This window comes from Mycteria americana, chromosome 8 (genome assembly GCF_035582795.1).
Source record: "Mycteria americana isolate JAX WOST 10 ecotype Jacksonville Zoo and Gardens chromosome 8, USCA_MyAme_1.0, whole genome shotgun sequence".
NCBI classification, from domain to species: domain Eukaryota; kingdom Metazoa; phylum Chordata; class Aves; order Ciconiiformes; family Ciconiidae; genus Mycteria; species Mycteria americana.
This window is the reverse complement of record NC_134372.1, coordinates 27,566,345-27,585,057: the sequence shown is the minus strand read 5'-3', so window position 1 is coordinate 27,585,057 and position 18,713 is coordinate 27,566,345. Positions and strand designations below refer to the sequence as shown.

At 45.0% G+C, this 18,713-nt stretch overlaps 1 protein-coding gene across 4 annotated transcripts in view; it reads left to right on the top strand.

Moving 5' to 3' along the window:
• Positions 1-18,713, top strand: part of PLEKHG4 (pleckstrin homology and RhoGEF domain containing G4) — a 92,125-nt gene that overhangs the window by 21,705 nt on the left and 51,707 nt on the right. For 3 of the 4 annotated variants that reach the window (XM_075510393.1, XM_075510392.1, XM_075510391.1), the window contains exons 3-6: positions 1,210-3,376; positions 8,350-8,565; positions 12,519-12,642; positions 13,779-13,872. In XM_075510393.1, the coding sequence (XP_075366508.1) occupies positions 1,210-3,376; positions 8,350-8,565; positions 12,519-12,642; positions 13,779-13,872 (2,601 nt within the window). Of the gene's footprint in view, positions 1-1,209; positions 3,377-8,349; positions 8,566-12,518; positions 12,643-13,778; positions 13,873-18,713 lie in introns of those variants that run through there. The other variant, XM_075510394.1, reaches the window with a different exon arrangement.

Below are 18,713 nucleotides of genomic sequence, written 5' to 3'. Positions count from 1 at the left end.
CAGTTCTTTTACTTGATTGGGATTCATCTGAGACTTGTCCTGAATGCTGCTACGTTTTGGGAACAAGGAGATCCCTATTATGCTAAGTGTAGTTCCTCGCAGCTTGCTGATGGGACTTGCTGCCTTCTTTTTCTGTGGTCCTGCTATACTTTTCTCATTTGCTGCCTCCTTTCTCCTGCTTTGTCTTAGCAGTATCTCCTTCCATTCACTGGTAGGTTGCAGCCAGCCCTTACTGCTGCATCCCATGTAACATGTCTCCACCTGTCTTGTATAGGCTCTTGATAGCACCAGATGAGTGATGCTTTTTACCTGGCTCCATGCTCTTCAATTTGGCTTAACCAAAATTAGATGGGACATGCTGCATACTCCAGCAGAGCACATTAGGGAATAAAAACAAGTCCTCAGACAGACCTTGGCATTTTATTCTGCCTCCCCTCATCAGCAAAGCTCTTTGTTACCTCCCTTCCAGCGGACCTCAGTCTAAAGACCCAACACTGCTTCACCAGACAAAAGACATTTTGTGGTGCCAGGCTGACTAGTGGCATCCTGTGCAATGAGGTTTCTGCATCTACAATCTCCTTCTGGCAGGTTGGTATCAAGTGTACCTGGTATAACCTAGAGCTCCCTGCGGATGCTCTGGAAATTATGCATAGTATTTGGCTACCTTCTCTGTTAAGGCTGTGGATGGTCTTTAGTTGAGGACAGTGGGCTTTGTCTGTGCATTGTAAGCAGACTGCTGTCTGCCTGCATTTAATGGCACTCACTTAGGGATGCTGTATGGTCTGAATTTTCACTTTCTTAGTCAGTCCAGTTGGTCATAATGAGTCAGAAATGAGGTAGAGACAGCGTCTCCCAGCTTGAGCACTGGGAGGTGAGAACTCCTGATTTCTCTGCCCTGGGGTTCTGGGGCTTAGACCTCTGCCTGTTTGTGCTGACCCAGCTTTAAAACAGGGCTGACACTTCTGGCAGCCAGTTGGTTCATATTCAGATCCTGAGATGCTGGTGATTTGTGTTTGGTAGCTTTTCTCGTTTCTGCTTTTTAAAGAGAAGACCGCAGTATGGAAAACTTCCCTACAGTAATAACCAAAGACCCTAAATTCAACTATTCTATTGCTATAGCTGTGAAAGAGAAGCATTGATCTCTTCTGTCCAAAAGCTTGAGCTGAGGTCTGTTCCTGATGCTGAAAACACTTTCTCTTTTCTCCACAGGTTCAGTACTATGGCTTGCTGTTTCGCCATGAGGGCTGGCCCCTGTGTATTCATGAGAAGATTGTAGTCCAGCTGGCTTCCATTGACTGGCGAATCTTGAAGCCTGGTGACTTCTACCTGCAGGTGGTCCCCTATCTCAAGAAGTCTCCACGAATTGTACTGAAATGTTTGGCAAAAGACAAGTATAATGTAGAGGAAGTTGTGATTCCAGAAGTTTCCTATACCTCTATCTTTACTCTGGAATGGTTGAGTACTATCAATGGAGAGCGGATGGGTATAGCACTGGAATATTGTTTACTAACCACTGATGATAAAATATTTCGTGTCCCCTGGGATAAAGTGGTTAATCCTGAATTTATAAATAAACCAAAAGTAATTGAAAACAATATCATCTCTCCAGAAATAACAGAGGAACCTTCAATTTTGTGCATCCCCATGGACCATGCTGAGTGCAGTTCACCAAATCCAGGATCTCAGTATCTACAGGAGCAAAGTCCAAATCCAGACAACCTGGTCATTAGCAGCACAGCTCAGCAGTTGAATGAAGCTCTTGTCAATGGTGTGTGTACAAGTCCTGTGCCTCAGGAGAACTTGAAAAGTGACCTTGAAGGGGAGTACGTTGAGCTGACAGAAGTTTCACTGCCCAGGTTTGGGCCACAAACAGGCTCTTTAACCCAATCGCTAGCTTTAAATTATCTAACTCAGCCCAGAACACGAGTGAATGCGTCTAAAGGCAAGCACAGGTTTATTGTCATTCAAGACAGTACCTACTCCAAGAACTTAATTCAGTCAGCACTTACGCAGAAGGAACACCGTCAAATGGATGCTCTGAGGACTTCTACAGAAGTTCTCAAAGATGTAATTCTCTTGGAAAGCAGCAAAATGATGGCAGATGGAGAACTGTCTCCAGAAGGTCAGCTGGTATCAGGTGGTCCTGGAAACACGGGGAATAGTTTTCCTGTGGCTGAGTCTCCTGCCTGCAGTGCAGAAAACTCATCTGCAGAGCAGGAGACCCGCAGCAAACACTCAATTGATTGGCAATATGCACTGTGCAGCTACAGCGATGTGTGTGCTGGTGATGGTGTCAACTGCAAAGCCCAAATGCCTGGTGCTCCTGGAAATGTGGAAGGAGAAAGTGATGGTCCTAGCAGAAATCCTGGTGTTGAAACATCAGAGCAGAGCCCAGAAACAATTCTAGATGCTGCTGCTGCTCCTGCTAAAGAGGAGGTGATACTGGGAGGACATGGAGAACCACTGACTGAGGGTCAAAATGAGGTGACACAGATGGATCCCTGTCCTGTGTCTGTCCTGCGACCTTTGGGACCACATGGCACACTGAAGGAAGGTTCTGACGTTTCTTGCCAGAGTCTCAGTGAAAGTGTTGCACCAGTCCAGGCCACTATCATGCTTACCATGCCTGAGAGTTCAGCTATAGCTGTGGAGAGAGGCTCTCCTTCAGGGAACATGACAGAGGTAGGAGCAGTCAGTGCTCGCTGCAGTGATCAGGAAGCAAATCTTAGTTCTCCATTAAATCCTCCAGAACAGAACCAAGGAGAAGTAGATGAATTGGAGCTGGGAAGAAGGGACAGCCCTGAGGAAGTCAAAGAGATTGAACAAATACTGACTGTAAGTGAGAATCAGACTAGTCATAGTCACTGTTCTGTCAAAGCTCCTACAGATGGACTCCTGTCAGATGGTGAAGAGCAAGAGGTCTCTTCATGTCAGCATAAGAAAGCTGAAGAAGCCATACTACTCCAAACTGCTCTGTCAGCAGAGGGTGATCAGACGGCAGAACAATTAAATAACAGTGACTCTTTCATGGGCCCTGATGCACAAGCAGAAGGCTCAAGTCAATTCAGAACCCAGAGGTCTGGAGAGAGGTGTGAGGAACCACAAAGACAGGCAGAAAACCAGGGCTGTAAAAGTGAAGAGAACTCTGTGCTGAACCTAGAGCGTGTTGCAGTACAGGACTTGCAGGGAGGGGAGGAGAACCAGGGAAGCTTTTCTTATGAGGAAAAGTCGAAGACTATAGCCTTAAAAACACTGGAATCCATTGAAGAGGAACTGGAGGTTGGACCACTGTCCTCAGGACCTGCTGAAGGGCATACAGAGCCCACCACTCAGCACTCCCACCAAAGGGCAGCTTCTGGGGCATCATGTCCTAAAGGTACAGCAATTGGATATTTGTGTGTTTATCTGTTTGATAAAATGGATCAAAAGCAAAGTCCTCAAGAGGTACCACTGACAAGTACATCTGCTGGGAGGTGTTGGGGTAATATCACTTTCCTGTAGTTTGTGCTTAAGTTGTCATTTTTGTGGCTTGAAATTAGCTTTCTCTTCACAGGTGGGTTTATTGTAGGTATTTTGTTTAACCGTTCTTTGCAAATTTACATCAGTACAGAACAAAGTTCCAGTGTAAGAGGCTTTTAATTTCAGTTAATCTGATTGCTGGTGACCTCCACCTGTTACATTCATTGTGTGCGCGTTATGGATGCATGCAATAGGAATGCATGAGAAGAGAATGTCTAACTGTACAAGTCTTTCATAGTTGAAAATTGGCTTTAGGAAGATAGTTGTGGCAAGAGGAAGCAGCAGTGGATGCCACAGTAAAATACTAGCTGTGTAACATGACCTGAAGATCAACAAATGTGTGTGCTGGTAACTGATTTAAGAAGCAAACTGCAGAGTTGAGGGATTTGCCCCCTCTTCCCTCCTTTCCCCTCCAGCATGCTTTCTTTGGCTTGGTTATATTTCAAGTAGGAGCTCTTTAACTTGAGTGGGAGAGCACAGAGAAATTAAGCATCTAACTTCAACTCAAACAATATGTTGATGCCTGGGTTCCTGTGCTGTAGCTGTGCTCCTTCAGAAGGAATTGAACAGTCAATCCAGGTCTCTCTGCCTTTTGCACCAGATTGTAGGCAGGCAGCGTGTAACCGCATGGACATGATGTTGGCTTTGCCTAGCTCTGCTGAGTCTGGAAAGCTGTAGCTAGATATGCAGATGACATTGAGATGCATGTGTGTGGTGGGGGAGGGTGAAACATGCCATTCCAGTTCAACAGCTCTCATTCCCTGAGACCCCTGGCTAGGAAAATTAGCTGGCTTGAAATACTAGGGTGAGGACTCTTGAAAGGGTCGGAGGTACAGACCCACATTGCTAGAGCATGTCTGACCCTGTGGAGGAACAGGTCGAGAGCTGGCCGTCTTGAGATGGGCTGCCAGTATAATGCTTGCACTGGTCCCAAATTGTGTGGATAAGAGATTCTCTGCTGTGAAATGGAAGGGTCAGCTCAAAAGTTTCTATTTCTGAAGTGTGCGTGTCTCTGAGCATCTACCACCATGAGCAGAAAAAAGGTCACCTTCTGCCTGTCTGTAGCTCTTGGGGGATGCATGCCAGTAAATAACCATATGGTGGGTATTCATTCCCCTGACCAAGCTGAACCTGGCTTGACTTCATGTTTGCACAGGACTGGACCTCAGAAAACCTAGGCTGTGTTGAGTGCTGGGTGTACGCTTTCCTCAATGACTCTAGTGGCTGCTTGTTCGGTGTTCCCATCTCTTCTGTCTAAAATTAGCCAGGTCCAGCTCGTGTATAAGTGGTGTGATGTTCTCACTGCTCCACAGGATGTCTTGGCTGCTGCTGCAGATTTCAGCAATGACAGACCCCTCTGGGTATGTGTGGAGTTTGGTTTTAATGAAAGACAATTTAAATGTTGCTGGGGATTTGGCTGAAATAAGTGACACATTCATGGCCCTATTCTGATGATGTTAAACTTTGGCATTGCAGTTAAAAAACCCAAAACTATTATCTCAGAGTTTGTACAGGTAAAGAAACAACCTAAATCACCAGAAAACCCCCTAAACCAATGAACTAAACTCTTTAAGGCGTAGGACAGCTCAAATATCTGTTAATGCTGGGAGTATAACACTATAGCTGGAACTGTAATAAGCTTAATCCATTCAATTACATTTGATTGCTTTGAGAGCCAAACAAGCCATCCCCTTATCTAGCCCCATTAAACCCTCGGAGATATAAGAACAAGATAATTCAGAGCTAAAATTACAAAGTAAAGCAAATGTCCTACTCTTAGTCCTACAAATGGACTTTTCTCTTCCAGCCAGTCAGTCTGTAGGCAAGTTAAATTCTCTAACTGTCTCGTGTTGGGGTCATTTTGGTACTATGATTGGAAACTGTGGGTATCTTGCCTAAACTATAAATAACAACAAAGCTTAAGCTTTACTGGGCCAATTCAGATCTACAGTTCACACCTTGATAGTAGTGGGCAGATGCACAATTTGCTCTGTGAGATGGAGGAGCTTTCCTGTTATGGCAGACATTGTAGATTATATCAAAAAATACATACAGAACTGGGGCATCTGAGTTTGCTGTGTCTGCAGATTTTTCCTTGTGCCTTAACTTTCTCCCTTTCCTCCCACTTGCAGTCACAAACTGAGCTTATTTTCTGTATAATATGATCTAACTTACAAAGACTTTGAGTCAAATGTGAGCTCTTTTGAGTTGGTGGCTTAAAATTTACACTGGTTCCATTCACAGAAAATCTGACTGCTGTTTTTTCCCTAATGACTAACTTTAAGTGAAAGTGAATTTTGAAACTTTGCAGCTCTGGAAAGAATTCCTATGTTTTGGGGGTGGAAAATATCTTTGTATTCAAGAAATCAGCTGAAAAGTCACACTGGGGCATATTCAGCAGCACCTGCTAGGGCGTTGTGTTCCTGCTCCCTGTTACTACATGATGTTAGCATAGATGATACTGGTGCCGGGGCAGTTTGCAGGAAAAATGCTAATGTCTCTTTGAAATGCATACAAGCAAATCCTCCTCTACCACTTCCTTAACCTCAGGGAAAGGTGGAACCTGCAAACATGGCAAATTCAGATGCCCCAGTTCTCAATTTGCTTTTTGATATAATCCTCCGCATTCTACAATTTCCGCTTTAGTAAGTACCTCCACCCCAGATTGCAAATAACAAGCAGTGTGCTTGGGCCTGTTCGGAGAGAGGTGGGGTCTGCAGATCTGAACTGAGCCTGAGAAGCTTAGGGAAGAGGTTTGTTTGGGCAAGATGTGCATAGTCTGGAGGCTGCACAACTCCAGTGAGGTTTCCCTGGGGCTGAAAGGCCCCAGTACCAGGACCACGTCTGGTGGTCTGAGCAAAATGCTTCTCTCTTAGCTTTTGGGAGCTGCTAAGATATTCCTAGGATATCCGAGGCAGGGCTGCCATGTACGTTTGTGTCTTTCTCTTGCCCTGGTATGGTACCTTCAATATAGCTATGTTCCCTTTCTTGTCTTCAAATGCCACCTTTTGATCCTCTTTAGAGGCTTTCTTCATTTAATGCAGATTCCTTTACTACAGACTGTGTGGTTCTGCTTATTGCCAGGCCTTACAGCTCCTTGAGAAGATGATTCTATGTTCTCTTAGAAAGTCTGTCAGCCCTTAATATGAAACCTTTGGGGCATGACTTGCATGACGCTGATCTTGAAGATACCCCATCTATGGGAGATCAGTGCCCCTCAAAAATGCTGCTTCAGGAAGATCTGGCAGTGTTGTCCAAAGTGAATGACCTCTTGCATTACTGGAAAGTGGAGGCTGAGGTAGTACTAGGAACAGAACTGAGCCTGCATCCCAGAACTGTGCAGAGCCCTGAAGCCATTGCAGCAGCTTATGTGGTCAAATGCAGCAGATGCCAAGCTGGGTCCCAGGGATGCTCCCTCAAGAGGGGTATTACTGAAGAGTAATGAGCAGCTACTCCATCATGGCCTCAATGGTGCAGAGCTCTGGAGTCCCTCCTAGTTTCCCCCTACTGTCGGATAATTTTCCGCAGTGAGCCATGCTGCTCAGGGCACTTCTTTCACCCACTTTAGCAATTTTGAAAGCAGTTTGGGCTGAGCCTCAACCTGTAAATATCCTTCACTGCTAAAACTTGTATTGAAAGCCACTTCAAGGACTACTTTGTTCCTGGTCCTGCTCTTTAATGAAGTATTGGAACCTGTTAGTAAATAAACTGAGTCAAGTGTCAGCATTGTTGATGCAGCAGGAAGGTAAGATGGTTGAAGTCAATTTTAAATAGCAATTAAAATGTCTGACTTCATAGCAAGCAAATAAATACTCCACTCTTTTATTTTCCTTAAGAGATTGATTTTTTTTTTTCTTGGTAGATATTGAAGTATCAGGATTTGCAGCGTATAGCCTTTTCTTTAGTTTATCTTTCTGCCAAACAGCAGAAGCCTAGCTGTGTACTTAGGACAGCCTAGCTGTGTACTTAGGATGCTTAAAGACGTATTGTTGAAGATGTATTGTTGGCTTCTAATTCTTATAATGTTGGGAAATGGGGAATAATACTTCTTACACAGTAGGTATATTTTTTTTCTTCTTCTCTCCAGCTACTTTTACATGAAAATTGAAACTTGACAAAACTAGCATTAGCTTCCATGTAGCAGCTAAGATATTTAACTTTAGAATTAACTGATTCTGATTACTTGTACTTCAGAGCTGAGGTGTCAGGCAAAGGAATTATTTTCTCCAGTTCTCAGAGCTGACTGGTGTAATTGTCCTGTTCTTCAGGGTTTTAAAATAGGTTTCTGGTCTTTCACATTAACTGCTAATTTAAAAAGTCTGGACGAGCAGAACAAGGTCTCTTTGGCTAATTTCCAGCTGATTTGTCAGCCTCGAGTTGACTTCATATTTTCAGGAACTAATCTGAAAGTGGTGTTGGGGGAGTAATTCTGCTCTGATGGAGCAGCTCTCCCTGTCAGAAGTTGGTTTATCACTTCGGCATGCTCAAGCTGCTGGAGCTTAGCCAGGGACTTGCACCGCGCCAGAGTTTCAGGCTGTGAGCAGACATGTACTGCTTGATATGTTACCTTTAAAAATGACTTTGACTACAGTAATCCTGATCTGAATTGAGTTTTTGTAACTTGCAAACTTTATAATAAATTGGTTTATTTTTTTTAGAATTACAGTAGTAATGTTATAACCAGTTTTGGAACGTGCACGCTACTGGCATGAGGACTGGAGGAGCTGCAGAGTGCTGGGGTGGGGGGCACATCCCTCCCTAGTCTGGGACTTACCGGGGACCTTTTGGGTGGAGCTCTGCTCTAGCTTCTGACTGCTGCTTGTCTTACAGGGATGGTGTCAGAAGGGGCAGAGACAAAAAAAGAAGCAACTGGCACAGATGTGTTGAAACCAGGGAGTAAAGTCAGCACCCTGGAGGAAACCTCAACAGCTATTACTCCCCCGACATCCCCAGCTTCTGGGACTGCCTGGGGTGGTCGGTCTGCACCTACCATAGTCAAGGATGTGAACCCAGAAGTGCTCAGGAGCGGAGTTGCCTGCCTGCCTGGTGAGTAGCTGAGCCAGAATGTGTCTGGAAAGCATGGTTTGTAGGAGGGCAAGGGAGATGAGCCTCTGTTTGCAGTGCTGCAGACTGGTGCCAGTTCCATTTCTTTCACCCCAAACCTCTCCAGAAGCAACACTTCTTGAATCGTCTAAAGTTTCTGGATGGAAAGGACAGGAAGTAGAACTTCCCTCTCATGAAAGTAATGTTAACTTGCTCCCAGGAGTCTCAAAACGTTAGCAAAGCGCGTATGAGTCAGAAAGGCCAAATCTGTGGGCTCATACCAGTAGTTCAAAAAGAGAAGAGTGAGGGTGCAGCTAATGATGGGCTGGTGGGCCTGACATCAGACCTGGTCGAAACAATAGGAACTTGATTCACTTGGTAGATAATTAAAGGATAGGAGTGTAGAAGATGTTATTTGACAGTGCTCTTGTAAAACCAGTTCTATTCTTGGTAATTAGAAGTTTGGCTGATTTAAATGTAGCTGCCTAGATATAATAGATTTTTAGAAAACATTTGATTTCATGACACATAGTGTTGAAAGGAATATCCTAATGAAATGTGGATGAGCAGCGTGTGGGATGAATGATAGCGTAGCTAAATAACAGATGACAAAACTAGCCATCAATGGAGGACTTCCCAGAATTGTTCTGCCAAGATCAGTTGTAGGTCAAATGTTATTCAGTGTTTGCATCTAATGTGGCAGCAAGTATCAGATTGCTGCAGATAAAACTTTTGCATGGGACAAATATTAGCAGAGTGGTAAACAAAGCTGAGGCTGTTGGACAGAGCAGCCAGGATCGCTTGGTGTGCAGGGCCCACACAAGAGGTCTTTGTGTTTAACCAAATATGAAGTAAAGCAGAGGAAGTGAGATCTACCTCTCCAGTGTGAAACAGTCATTTGGCAGCATCTGCATAAGCAGCCCCTGTGGGCTGCTTCCTTCCACAGCCAGTGAGAGGGTTGTCCAGTGTGGGGCAGGAAGATAGCTATGTTTGATCAGCTCAGGAGCCACGTATGAGTTGAAAATTGGTCAGAGAGCAGGGAAGGGGTCAGGCAGACTTCTGCAGTGTGGAGAAATTGGGAAGGAGAGCAGAAAGGCAGCACAGTAATTTCCCACTCAGTGCTGGGGCTGCAAGACCGATTTTGACCTCAGATGCGTAAAGGAGAGGGGATGACTAGCCAGGTTAAGAAAGTGATTTTTACCTCTGTGTACTTGTTGGTGATGCCTCTCAAATAGTTTGGGCTGTTCTGATGCCTTTGTTCTAAAAGGAAGTGGTGAATATTGGAGGTGGTGCAGAAAAGGGTGACAGCCCTTTCTTGTAACTGAATTGGATGTCTTATGGCAAGAGACGAAGGTTGTCATAAGATGATTGAGAATGAGGTGAAAACACCTTTGTGCAGCTAAGGAGGAGAGGGAAATAAGACTTTTTCCAGTCTTCTGGAAAAAGGTGAAATGAGAAACCCAGTGCAGGGCAGAGTTGTGGTACATTCAAACATGTAACTTTGCATTGGTAGGTAAAGTGTTAAGAACAAATTCCAAAGGAGGATTTCTAATCTTCTGATCTGCTGATCAGGTTGGAAGTTTTAGGGTGTGTACAGCAGTCAAAATTACAGGTTCGAGAGAGGGGTCTTTAAGAGAAGCTCATAGTCCATGCTATTGTAGAAGCCTCGCTATGTGATCTAATGCTCTAGTTGTTTCCTTTGTCACAGATTCCTATCGTCACGTACAACTGTTAAATGAGGTAAATGCATTTGAATATGGGATGAAGGGATGTGCCCTTGAAATATATTGAAGAAACAAGGTTTGGGTTTGATACCACTTCCAAGGGAGTTTTCATCTGAGGGAGGAATAGTGTTTTCTGTAGAAGCAGTATCAGATTTGACTGACATCTCTTCTCTCCCACGTCTCCTTTTGGATTTCAGTGGGCAATCCTCACACATGAGGGAATGCACTCACCACTCAGTTAAATGCTTTATGTTAGACATTGGTAATGATACAATAATTACATTAGAAATGATAACTTTTATAATGAATAGTGAATAAGAGCTAATTAATAAACTAATAGCTGATGGAGTTGGGAAGAAATTTTCCTTTCAGGAGAGTTTCAATTCTGCATTCTGCTCTTGAATCGTCTGGTTATGCCACTGTTGGAGACCTAGCCCTGGTGGCTGTGATTGCTTTTTTGACCTGGTCAGGCAATTCCCAGGCTCCTATATGGAAGTTCAAGGTTTAACAGCCTCTCTGATGGACAAAAGATGTTGCTTCAGAGTTAGAAAGTTTTTACTGAGCCTGGTTATCAAGCCATTTTTCCAGTAATTGAGTGCTTTGCTTTTTTTTATTTTCTGGTGATCCCCTTAGCTTATGAAACAGGTATATTAATAAGCTTTTTCTAATTTCTCTCCAGCTCTTTGATTATACAGTGTCCAGAATACAGTATTTCAGGAGTAATAAAACTCCTCCTGAGTCACACAGGCGATGAAAGATTTTGTCCCTGCTGTTAGCAGGAGAAAGCCTGTGTCACAGTTCTGGTCCCTGGCAGGGAGAAAGCCCTACTTCTAAATGATGCCCATCTGTGTCTGTGGCCCTCACTCAAGTCACGTCCTAGTGACAGACTGAGATCACACCAGGGCAGTTTTCTGTGCTTGGGGCTGTCCATCTGTATCTGTTTTACCTGTCAACTCAGATGCTTGTCCCTGGGATGGGGAGAGAGGTGGTCCAGGACAGTATCTCCTGTGGTAGTGATAAAATTCAGAAGAGACAGATACAGCTTTCTCTAAGCCTCTGGTTTTGTCTTGTGCTTGGGATTTTTTTTTTTCCCCTCTCATACAATTTGTATGACAGGAAATGGGTCCCGTTCTTGTGAATTACTTTTCACACAATAGAGGTGTAGTCCCTACTGTTCTCCAGATCACTTACCTTCCTGGTGACGTGCATGAGTGCAGAGCACTAGTCACTTGAGCAGGCTCTCACTCCACAGGCACTACCTACTTTTGAATGGCAGCTCTGGGTCTCTGAAGTGGTGTGTCTGCCTGCTCTTTACCTCTCCTTTGCATCTGGAGAAGAGGCTGGACATAATTCCAGAAATGGCACTCTTCATAGTTCTTGGTGCATGTTGTGGCTAAAGCCCAAAGCCAGACTATCATTTAGTTTTGGGAGCTCATAGAGCTGGCTCGGTTCCTGTGATAAGCGCTCTATCTTTGGGCTTTTAGAAAGCAGGGGGCAGAGAGCTGTTCTCATGGCTAACTGAAGCAGAGGGGTTTCTCCTTCCTCAACGTATCACAGCTCAGCTGGGTTGCCCATACTGTGCCTTACCTATTCCCTAGGCACTGAGCCAGTTCTGAAACTAATGAAAGCCTGGCCAACTCTGCCTTTGTCAGAGCTGCAGGCAGGTGAGAGAGTGCTCCTGGGCTGTCTGCTCTGCAGCCTCTAAGGAGGAGCTCCAAGCTCCTGCTCCAGGTCTTTGCTTGCAGAAGGAGATGTCTGGTTAAGTGCTAGGCTCAGCCTGCAGTGCATGTGCCCAGTCTCATTAGGTAGCGCATTTTGTTCTGCAAACCCACCTGTGTTGTCTCGTTTGACAGCAGTGTGAATATTGTAACATAAGTGGAGGTGAGATTATTTATCTTGAGTTTGAGATTGTTATCATTAGCCAACTTCAGCCATATTTTATGAACATATTTTATGAAGAATGTGTGTTTGGGTAGGAGAGAGCAGTCCAAATTTAACACTACCATGAGAGAAAGACAAGCAGAGCTCAGCTACTTCACTATAGGACAGCATTTGGATACTTTGGAAGTGTGTTTATAGCCTACCGCAATCTGCAACATACACTCTATCGAGTCCTGTGGAGCATTTCCAGGAAGGTGATAGGGCGGTAGCAGGGGACTATGAGGCATACACACCTGGAACCAAGCTCTGTTGAACTTTCTTGTGTGACTTTTTTTCACCCTTTTTTTACAGGTACCAGAGATAAATCAGGACGTGCAGTGGCCATAATAACAACAAGGAACACAGCCTGGTTAAACCCCCACTGCAATACCACTGAGCTTGTACGCCTTCTTCTGTACTTGCATAGCATCCCAAGGTTTGTGACGCTCTTGGGCTGACGGGGTGGGTAGCAGCTGCTGTGTCTGCTTTGCATTTGGGGGGGAGGGGGGTAGAAGCTGAGGCAGTGAGTGGAACGGGTTGACTTTATTGGCCTAGGAACCTGGTCCAGACAGTCCTGAAACTGTACAGATGGGGATCTCCTGCTAGGGTGAACTGGCCGGTGCTCAGTAAGCAGTTTGGCTATTCTATATGTACCTTGTGCACATGGTGTGATAGAATTAGGTATGTACTGAATGTTTTCATGCAATGCCATGAATCCAGGCCATTCTTGCTATCCTTCATTAGCTCAGAAAGGGGGATTTGGGAGCTATGATGGGGCAGTCATGCAGCAGCTCCATGATACAGTGTTGCGACATGATATTTTAGGGCCAGGCCTCCAAGCTGAGAGGGAGGGAGGATCTGCAAGGGTTGAGAAAACCTGCCTTGATGTCTGGCTGACAGTTGTTTTTGGAGTCTCCAGGGTGGAGTTTGCTGCAGCTACTCTTCTTCTCACTATGACAGACTCTTCCCCCCCCAGCTCATCTCAGGCTCTGCTGAGACTTTGTTTTACTTTTACCTCTTACTAGTGTAATCATCTAGAGCTAACTCTCTGTTAGTGATGATTTTTTTTTTTTTTAAGCCTTTGAACCGTTGATAAAGGGAGCAGGCTTAACCCATGAGAAAGCTTCTGCTACTCATGCTTTGTTTCTTATGCTTCTCCCTTCAAATCTGATTCCAGGCAAGACAGATGTTGGGTCTGATCCATAATGGCTGTTCTTGTGAAGCAGTGTGGCTAAGGTCAAGCTTGTCCCTGAACGCAATTAGGAAGGACTGCTTTTCCTGTGCAGATTACCCAGAGCAGGTATCAGCACCTTTGCCATCAGTGAGATGTATCCTAGGAACTGGAGAAATGGGAAGTTCAGGTGGAAATAGCAAAGGTAAAAACTGAGTAATCCAGGTGGTGGCTTCGATGTATATATTTTAGTTAGGAGAAGGTGGCTAGTTAGTTTCCTGTCCTTACAGAGCCGTAATGTACTGCTTTTTTTCACTCTGTCATGACTATGGGTTCTGTTTCCATAGTCTTGTTGATTTTCATTGGTGACAAACGTGGCCTCTTTTTCTCTGTCCTTGCAGACCAGAATGTCAGGCTTTGGGTCTAACTGTTCTTGTGGATGCTCGTCGCTGTTCACCGGTTCCTGCTCTCTTCAAGGCGTTCAGCATATTGCAGGTGAGCCTTGAGCTTGGGCAAAGGAACCCTAGTTGGCTTGCCATCTTTGTTGGATGTTACATCTCCATCTGCTGCTTATGTCTCCATCTGCCACCTGGCTTTCAGTTAGCTTTGGGAGGCGGAGTTATGCACCTAGCCCTGTTTTGAGAGGATGACCTGGACTTGCCAGACTTCGAACAAAGCAAAAAACCTAAGCAAGTCTGAGTTACAGGAGAACACCCCTCCCCACCCCTCCAAATTTGCTTCTTTCTCTGTGCTGAGAACAGCCTGTACCCCAGTCTGAAAGCTGTCATGAATTATCATGCTTGGAGATGTCCCATGCACAGAGGGGCTGTGTGAAATATGCCCACCATGGAGAAGGGAGGAAGAGAGGCCTCTGCCTGCTGTGGAGGGAAGGACATTGCTTGTCATGCCAGGTGGAAGAGCATGTGCAGCTGTTGATGCGGCTGTCAGTGTATGATTGGAATAGGACATGCTGTAACTCTATGTTGCTTCAGGTCAAAAGCTTTCATATCAGTCACTTGGAAAGCAAGTGGGTTGTGTTGCCCCTGCTCCCAGATAGAAAGCCAAGGAGATGCTGGGTTGTAGTTATGACTAATCTTGTTTAAGCAGGTGTTCCTTTTAAATCAGACCTTAAGTCTCTTTAGGACTCAAACTCTGCAAACTGGAACCGGGAAATGTTTTAATGAGGTTGGTGTCTCTGTGATTTATGTGCTTCGGTGCCACATCTGAGAGTTGGGGCTGAGTCAGAGGTCTGTCCTCCTGCTTCCTGGGCTGGGTGGAGCTGTGAGCTCTATCAGTGAGCTCATTCTCTGTGGTGAAGGAGTAATCTGGTGCCCTGCTCAGTTCTGCAGAGGTAACAAGCAAGTTATCTTCTGTCTTACGCTGTGCCCATATGGCAGTGGGCTTGCTAAAGCTTTTGAGCGTTTTGTTGCCCATGGTTGCATGGTCATGTCATAGTGGGATGATTTGGAAATCAGAACACTTTGAGACACAATATGCTTTTCGGGTCCCCAGTCTCATACAAGCATGGCAGGAATAAAGCCACTCTAACCTTAAGTTTCCTACCCTCTGGAAAGAGGAGGGAGGGGGAAGCTTTTTGCAGTGCCTCTAATATCCTGCTGTGATGGCTGTTTGGCTCTGGGCACCTCATTATCAGGGTGGTGCAACAGTTAGTTAACAGGGATTAATGTGCTGCAAAACAGATTGCTGGAGCTGAGTGTGTGTTCCAGGTAACAGTGACTGACAGAGGCTGATTACTCTGCCTGTGGTTTTTCAGTCCTTACCCTGACTCTTCTGCAGGCTCTGTAAACAAGACCTGTTCAGCTAGCTCATCATCTGGTTATGGCACAGGAATCCTGGCCCTGGCTCCTCTGAGCCTTTTGGAGATCCTTAGCATTTACTTCTGCGATCCTATGGCAGTACTCTCATCTGCTCTGAAACAAGGATAGAGAAATACAGAAAACTGACTGTAACTGCAGTGAGGCAAGCTAGGCTTTCTAGAGTACAGCAAGGTTTGCTGGCTGGTGGATACAGAAGCACGGATGGTATGTTGTGCCTGTAAGGTCAGAAAACAAATAATCTCCTTGGGGTCCTTTCTGAAATCTGATGCATCTCCAGGTGTCTCTTATCTCTGGCAGACTTGTCTCTGGAGCTCATTTCTCTGCTGTTCTGCTCTCCACTTCACAGGATTTTATTTACATGGCTTTTGTGAAGCCTATTATGATAGCGTGGGTGGAATCTGTTAAATACTGAGATCCAGTGTTGCTTGTTCAATTTGGAAGGGATGTTTTCCTCTTGAGCAGTAAGGAGCACTGCTTCGCAGTGGGTAAGCACAGATTGGATGACTTAATGCAGAGTCCCTTCCTGCTGCAGTGCTCAGATCTGTTAACCCTAGAGAACGTCCCTGGGGAGGGAAGACTTTGATCCTGTAGGTTTCTGGGTCAAGATCTGTCAATCTGAGGAAATACTTACTCCACTCTTCCATCTTTCCGGAATAAATGCATGAAGGGACTTTGGACTTTTTAAGTGCTAAGAGACAACTTTTGGTGCTTGAAGGTAGCTTTCCCTACAGCACCCGGAGACTGTCAGTTGCTCTGTCTAGAGTCACCTAGTAAACTGGTGAAAGCTTCTCATCCTCTCTGCCTTCAGGGTGGGGGGAGTTGTGTTCTGCAAGACTTTCTTCCCCCTTCCTTTATAGAATATGGGTGGCTGAGAAATCCTTCTGTCCCAGACAGCAATGGGAGCAGGGGCAGAATGAAGTGCTGCAGCAGAGCTAACTCAGGGAGGAGAAAGGAGGAACTCTAGCAGCTCTGTATGGAGGTGAAGGGAAATGTGCAGTGTGTACATGCAGCAAGAACAGATCATGCTTGTTCCTGTGGGAAGCTGCATAATGATGCTTTGGAGCAAGGATTTTTGCAGAGGCAAATGCTGCTGTGATGTTTGCTTACAGGTTGTTGCCAGTAAGCTCTGTGTTGCAGGGCCTGTTCAGAGGAATTTTGCTGCTCAGTAGTGCTGGGATGATCCCTTGGTCAGTGAGCAGGCAGGGCATGGACAGTGGAATGTGTGTGCTGGCCTTCAGTGAACAGATATCCGTGGGATTTCCCTCTGCCTGAGTCTTTATAAAGTGAGATTCTGTTGAATTTTGCATATCAGTGCAAAAGCTTAATCCTGTAATCTGCTGCATCTGTGTGTTGGATTGGGAAGGGAAGAGTCTGTTCATGAAGACAAAGAGATACAGTAGCAGGTGAAAGCAGAAAATGTCTGTGCAAACCTTTCTGTTCAAGGGGTATATTTACATGCCCTGTTACCTCAGAAGTACAGAGGACCTTGGTCTGATATTAAAGACCAGGGACCTCCTCCTACTCCATTAGAAGTGGTCACTTTTGAGATTGAACATGGTATTTGGGGACTGTCCCATCTGCACAGGCATTCCTGGCAGCCTGTGCTTCAAGCTGTGCCAGTGTGGCCATGGGCTTCCATTTGGATCAGGGAGCCAGAAGACTGTTTGAAACTTCAGTCTGAGAAAGATGGAAGAAAGTACCTAATTCTCTTTTTTAAAGAATAATAACAAAGGGATGGGTATTTACCCTGGTGTTTTCTGAGCTCCTGTTGATGCCCCTCTATTCTGTGCTGTCCACACTGTGCCTGTTTTGGGAGGTGAGAGAGTTCACTTACGTGTGTGGGACTCTGTTTCTTTGCTTCCAGATAGCTGGTTTTGTTAGCAAAGGTGGTAAGAGATTGTGCAGAAAGCTGCAGGAAAGCTTCTTCAAGTAGCATCCTGTTGCTTCCAGCTCTGCCTGTCTCCCGAGGCGCTCCCGTAAACTCTTTTAGTCTGTTTGGATTGCTCCATCAGTGCTGGATGAGACTGACTTCTCTTCAGCTGTTTAAAGAAAAAAATATGATGAAAAATACTTGATGTATTTGGAAATATGACTACTTCTTAGATTGGAAAACCCTGAACTTCTCTCCTGACAACTTTACTTGTGAATGGTTTTTCAGTCTCTATTCTCAGCAGTAACAAACAAGTGAGTGTTTTGGCTGTTGTTGTAACCTCGTGTTACACCATCACTACCTTTATCCCTCGCTCAGATTGCACATCTCATGACTGTTGGAATAGAAGAGGGGTTGTGAAATAATAAATTTATTTAGTGCCATGAACTGTCTTGAAACTGTGGCTAGTCTTCATCCTTCAGTACTTTCTGGCAGACAAATTCAGAGCTGCTGATACAGCTGTAATATCTCCCTATCCTCTCTTCAGATGAGCTTTAGTATTTACCTAATACAGCCTAATTATGCAATAAATTCTTTTTGGCCTTTTGATCAGTGTTCAAATAACAGTGAAAGTGTGAATAATTTGCTTTGGAAAAAGGGATTTGAGAAGACTGAGAAACCTCTCACTGTTTTGGGAGGTGTTTCAGTTGGGATTTTTTTCCTGCCAGTTCAAAAGGATCCTGTTTTAGGACTAGATGAGAGAAAGGTCTTTTTCTCTGCTCTGGAATCTCTGCTGCTGCTTTCACTTGCAGAATTGGGTCTGCTTGTGTTGCCATTGTTTCTTAATTGCTGTAGTGGGCCCAGTGGCAGGCTAGGCAGCTCTGTCTCTGCTTGTGCACTTGCCTCTGTACTCTGGCTCTACTGCTCATGTTCAATATTTAACCTTCAACATTGCCAGAACCATTTATTTAAACAAGGTTCCCTTGCTGTCATGGCCTGCTGTGTGGCAGGTTCATTGCAGCTTGAGCAGTACCGGGAAGGATTTGTTGCTTGATAGTTTCCAAGATACTTGCAGAGGCAAAGACCATCTAGGAGACCTCTAGATGGGATGGCTCTTATTTAGCCATGTGGAATGACAACTCAAATGGGTGTTCTCCTTGCTATCCAGATCCAGGTATCATGCATATAGTGGGCCCTGTCTCCATGGTGTGGATCTTTCTGCTACGTTTCCCTCTTCCTGCTGTCGCTCTCTGTGCCTGTTTCTCACTTCCCTGTAGAGTGCTTCTATAATTGGAGAGCTGCTCCTGGATCACAGAGTTTGAACTACAGCTGCCAGACGTCCCTTGTATTTGGAATTTCTGTCGGTTTAACAGTAGCAACAGGATGCAAGTCCTTGATTGCGAGTTGGCAGTAAGTAAAGACAAGATGACGTTTTTGGCACTGTGGGGAAAAAACTTCCTTTCAGTTAGAAGTGACCAGGAAAGTTATCAAGAAAAAACTTGGACATTGAATATTATGGTTCTTCCCCCCCCCCCCCCCCCCCCCCGCCTCCCAACATGTTTCCCTGTGTAGAAGGCAGAGGTTTTTTTAGTATGCCAAGGCCTGACCTCTTTCATTGCTTCCTTAAA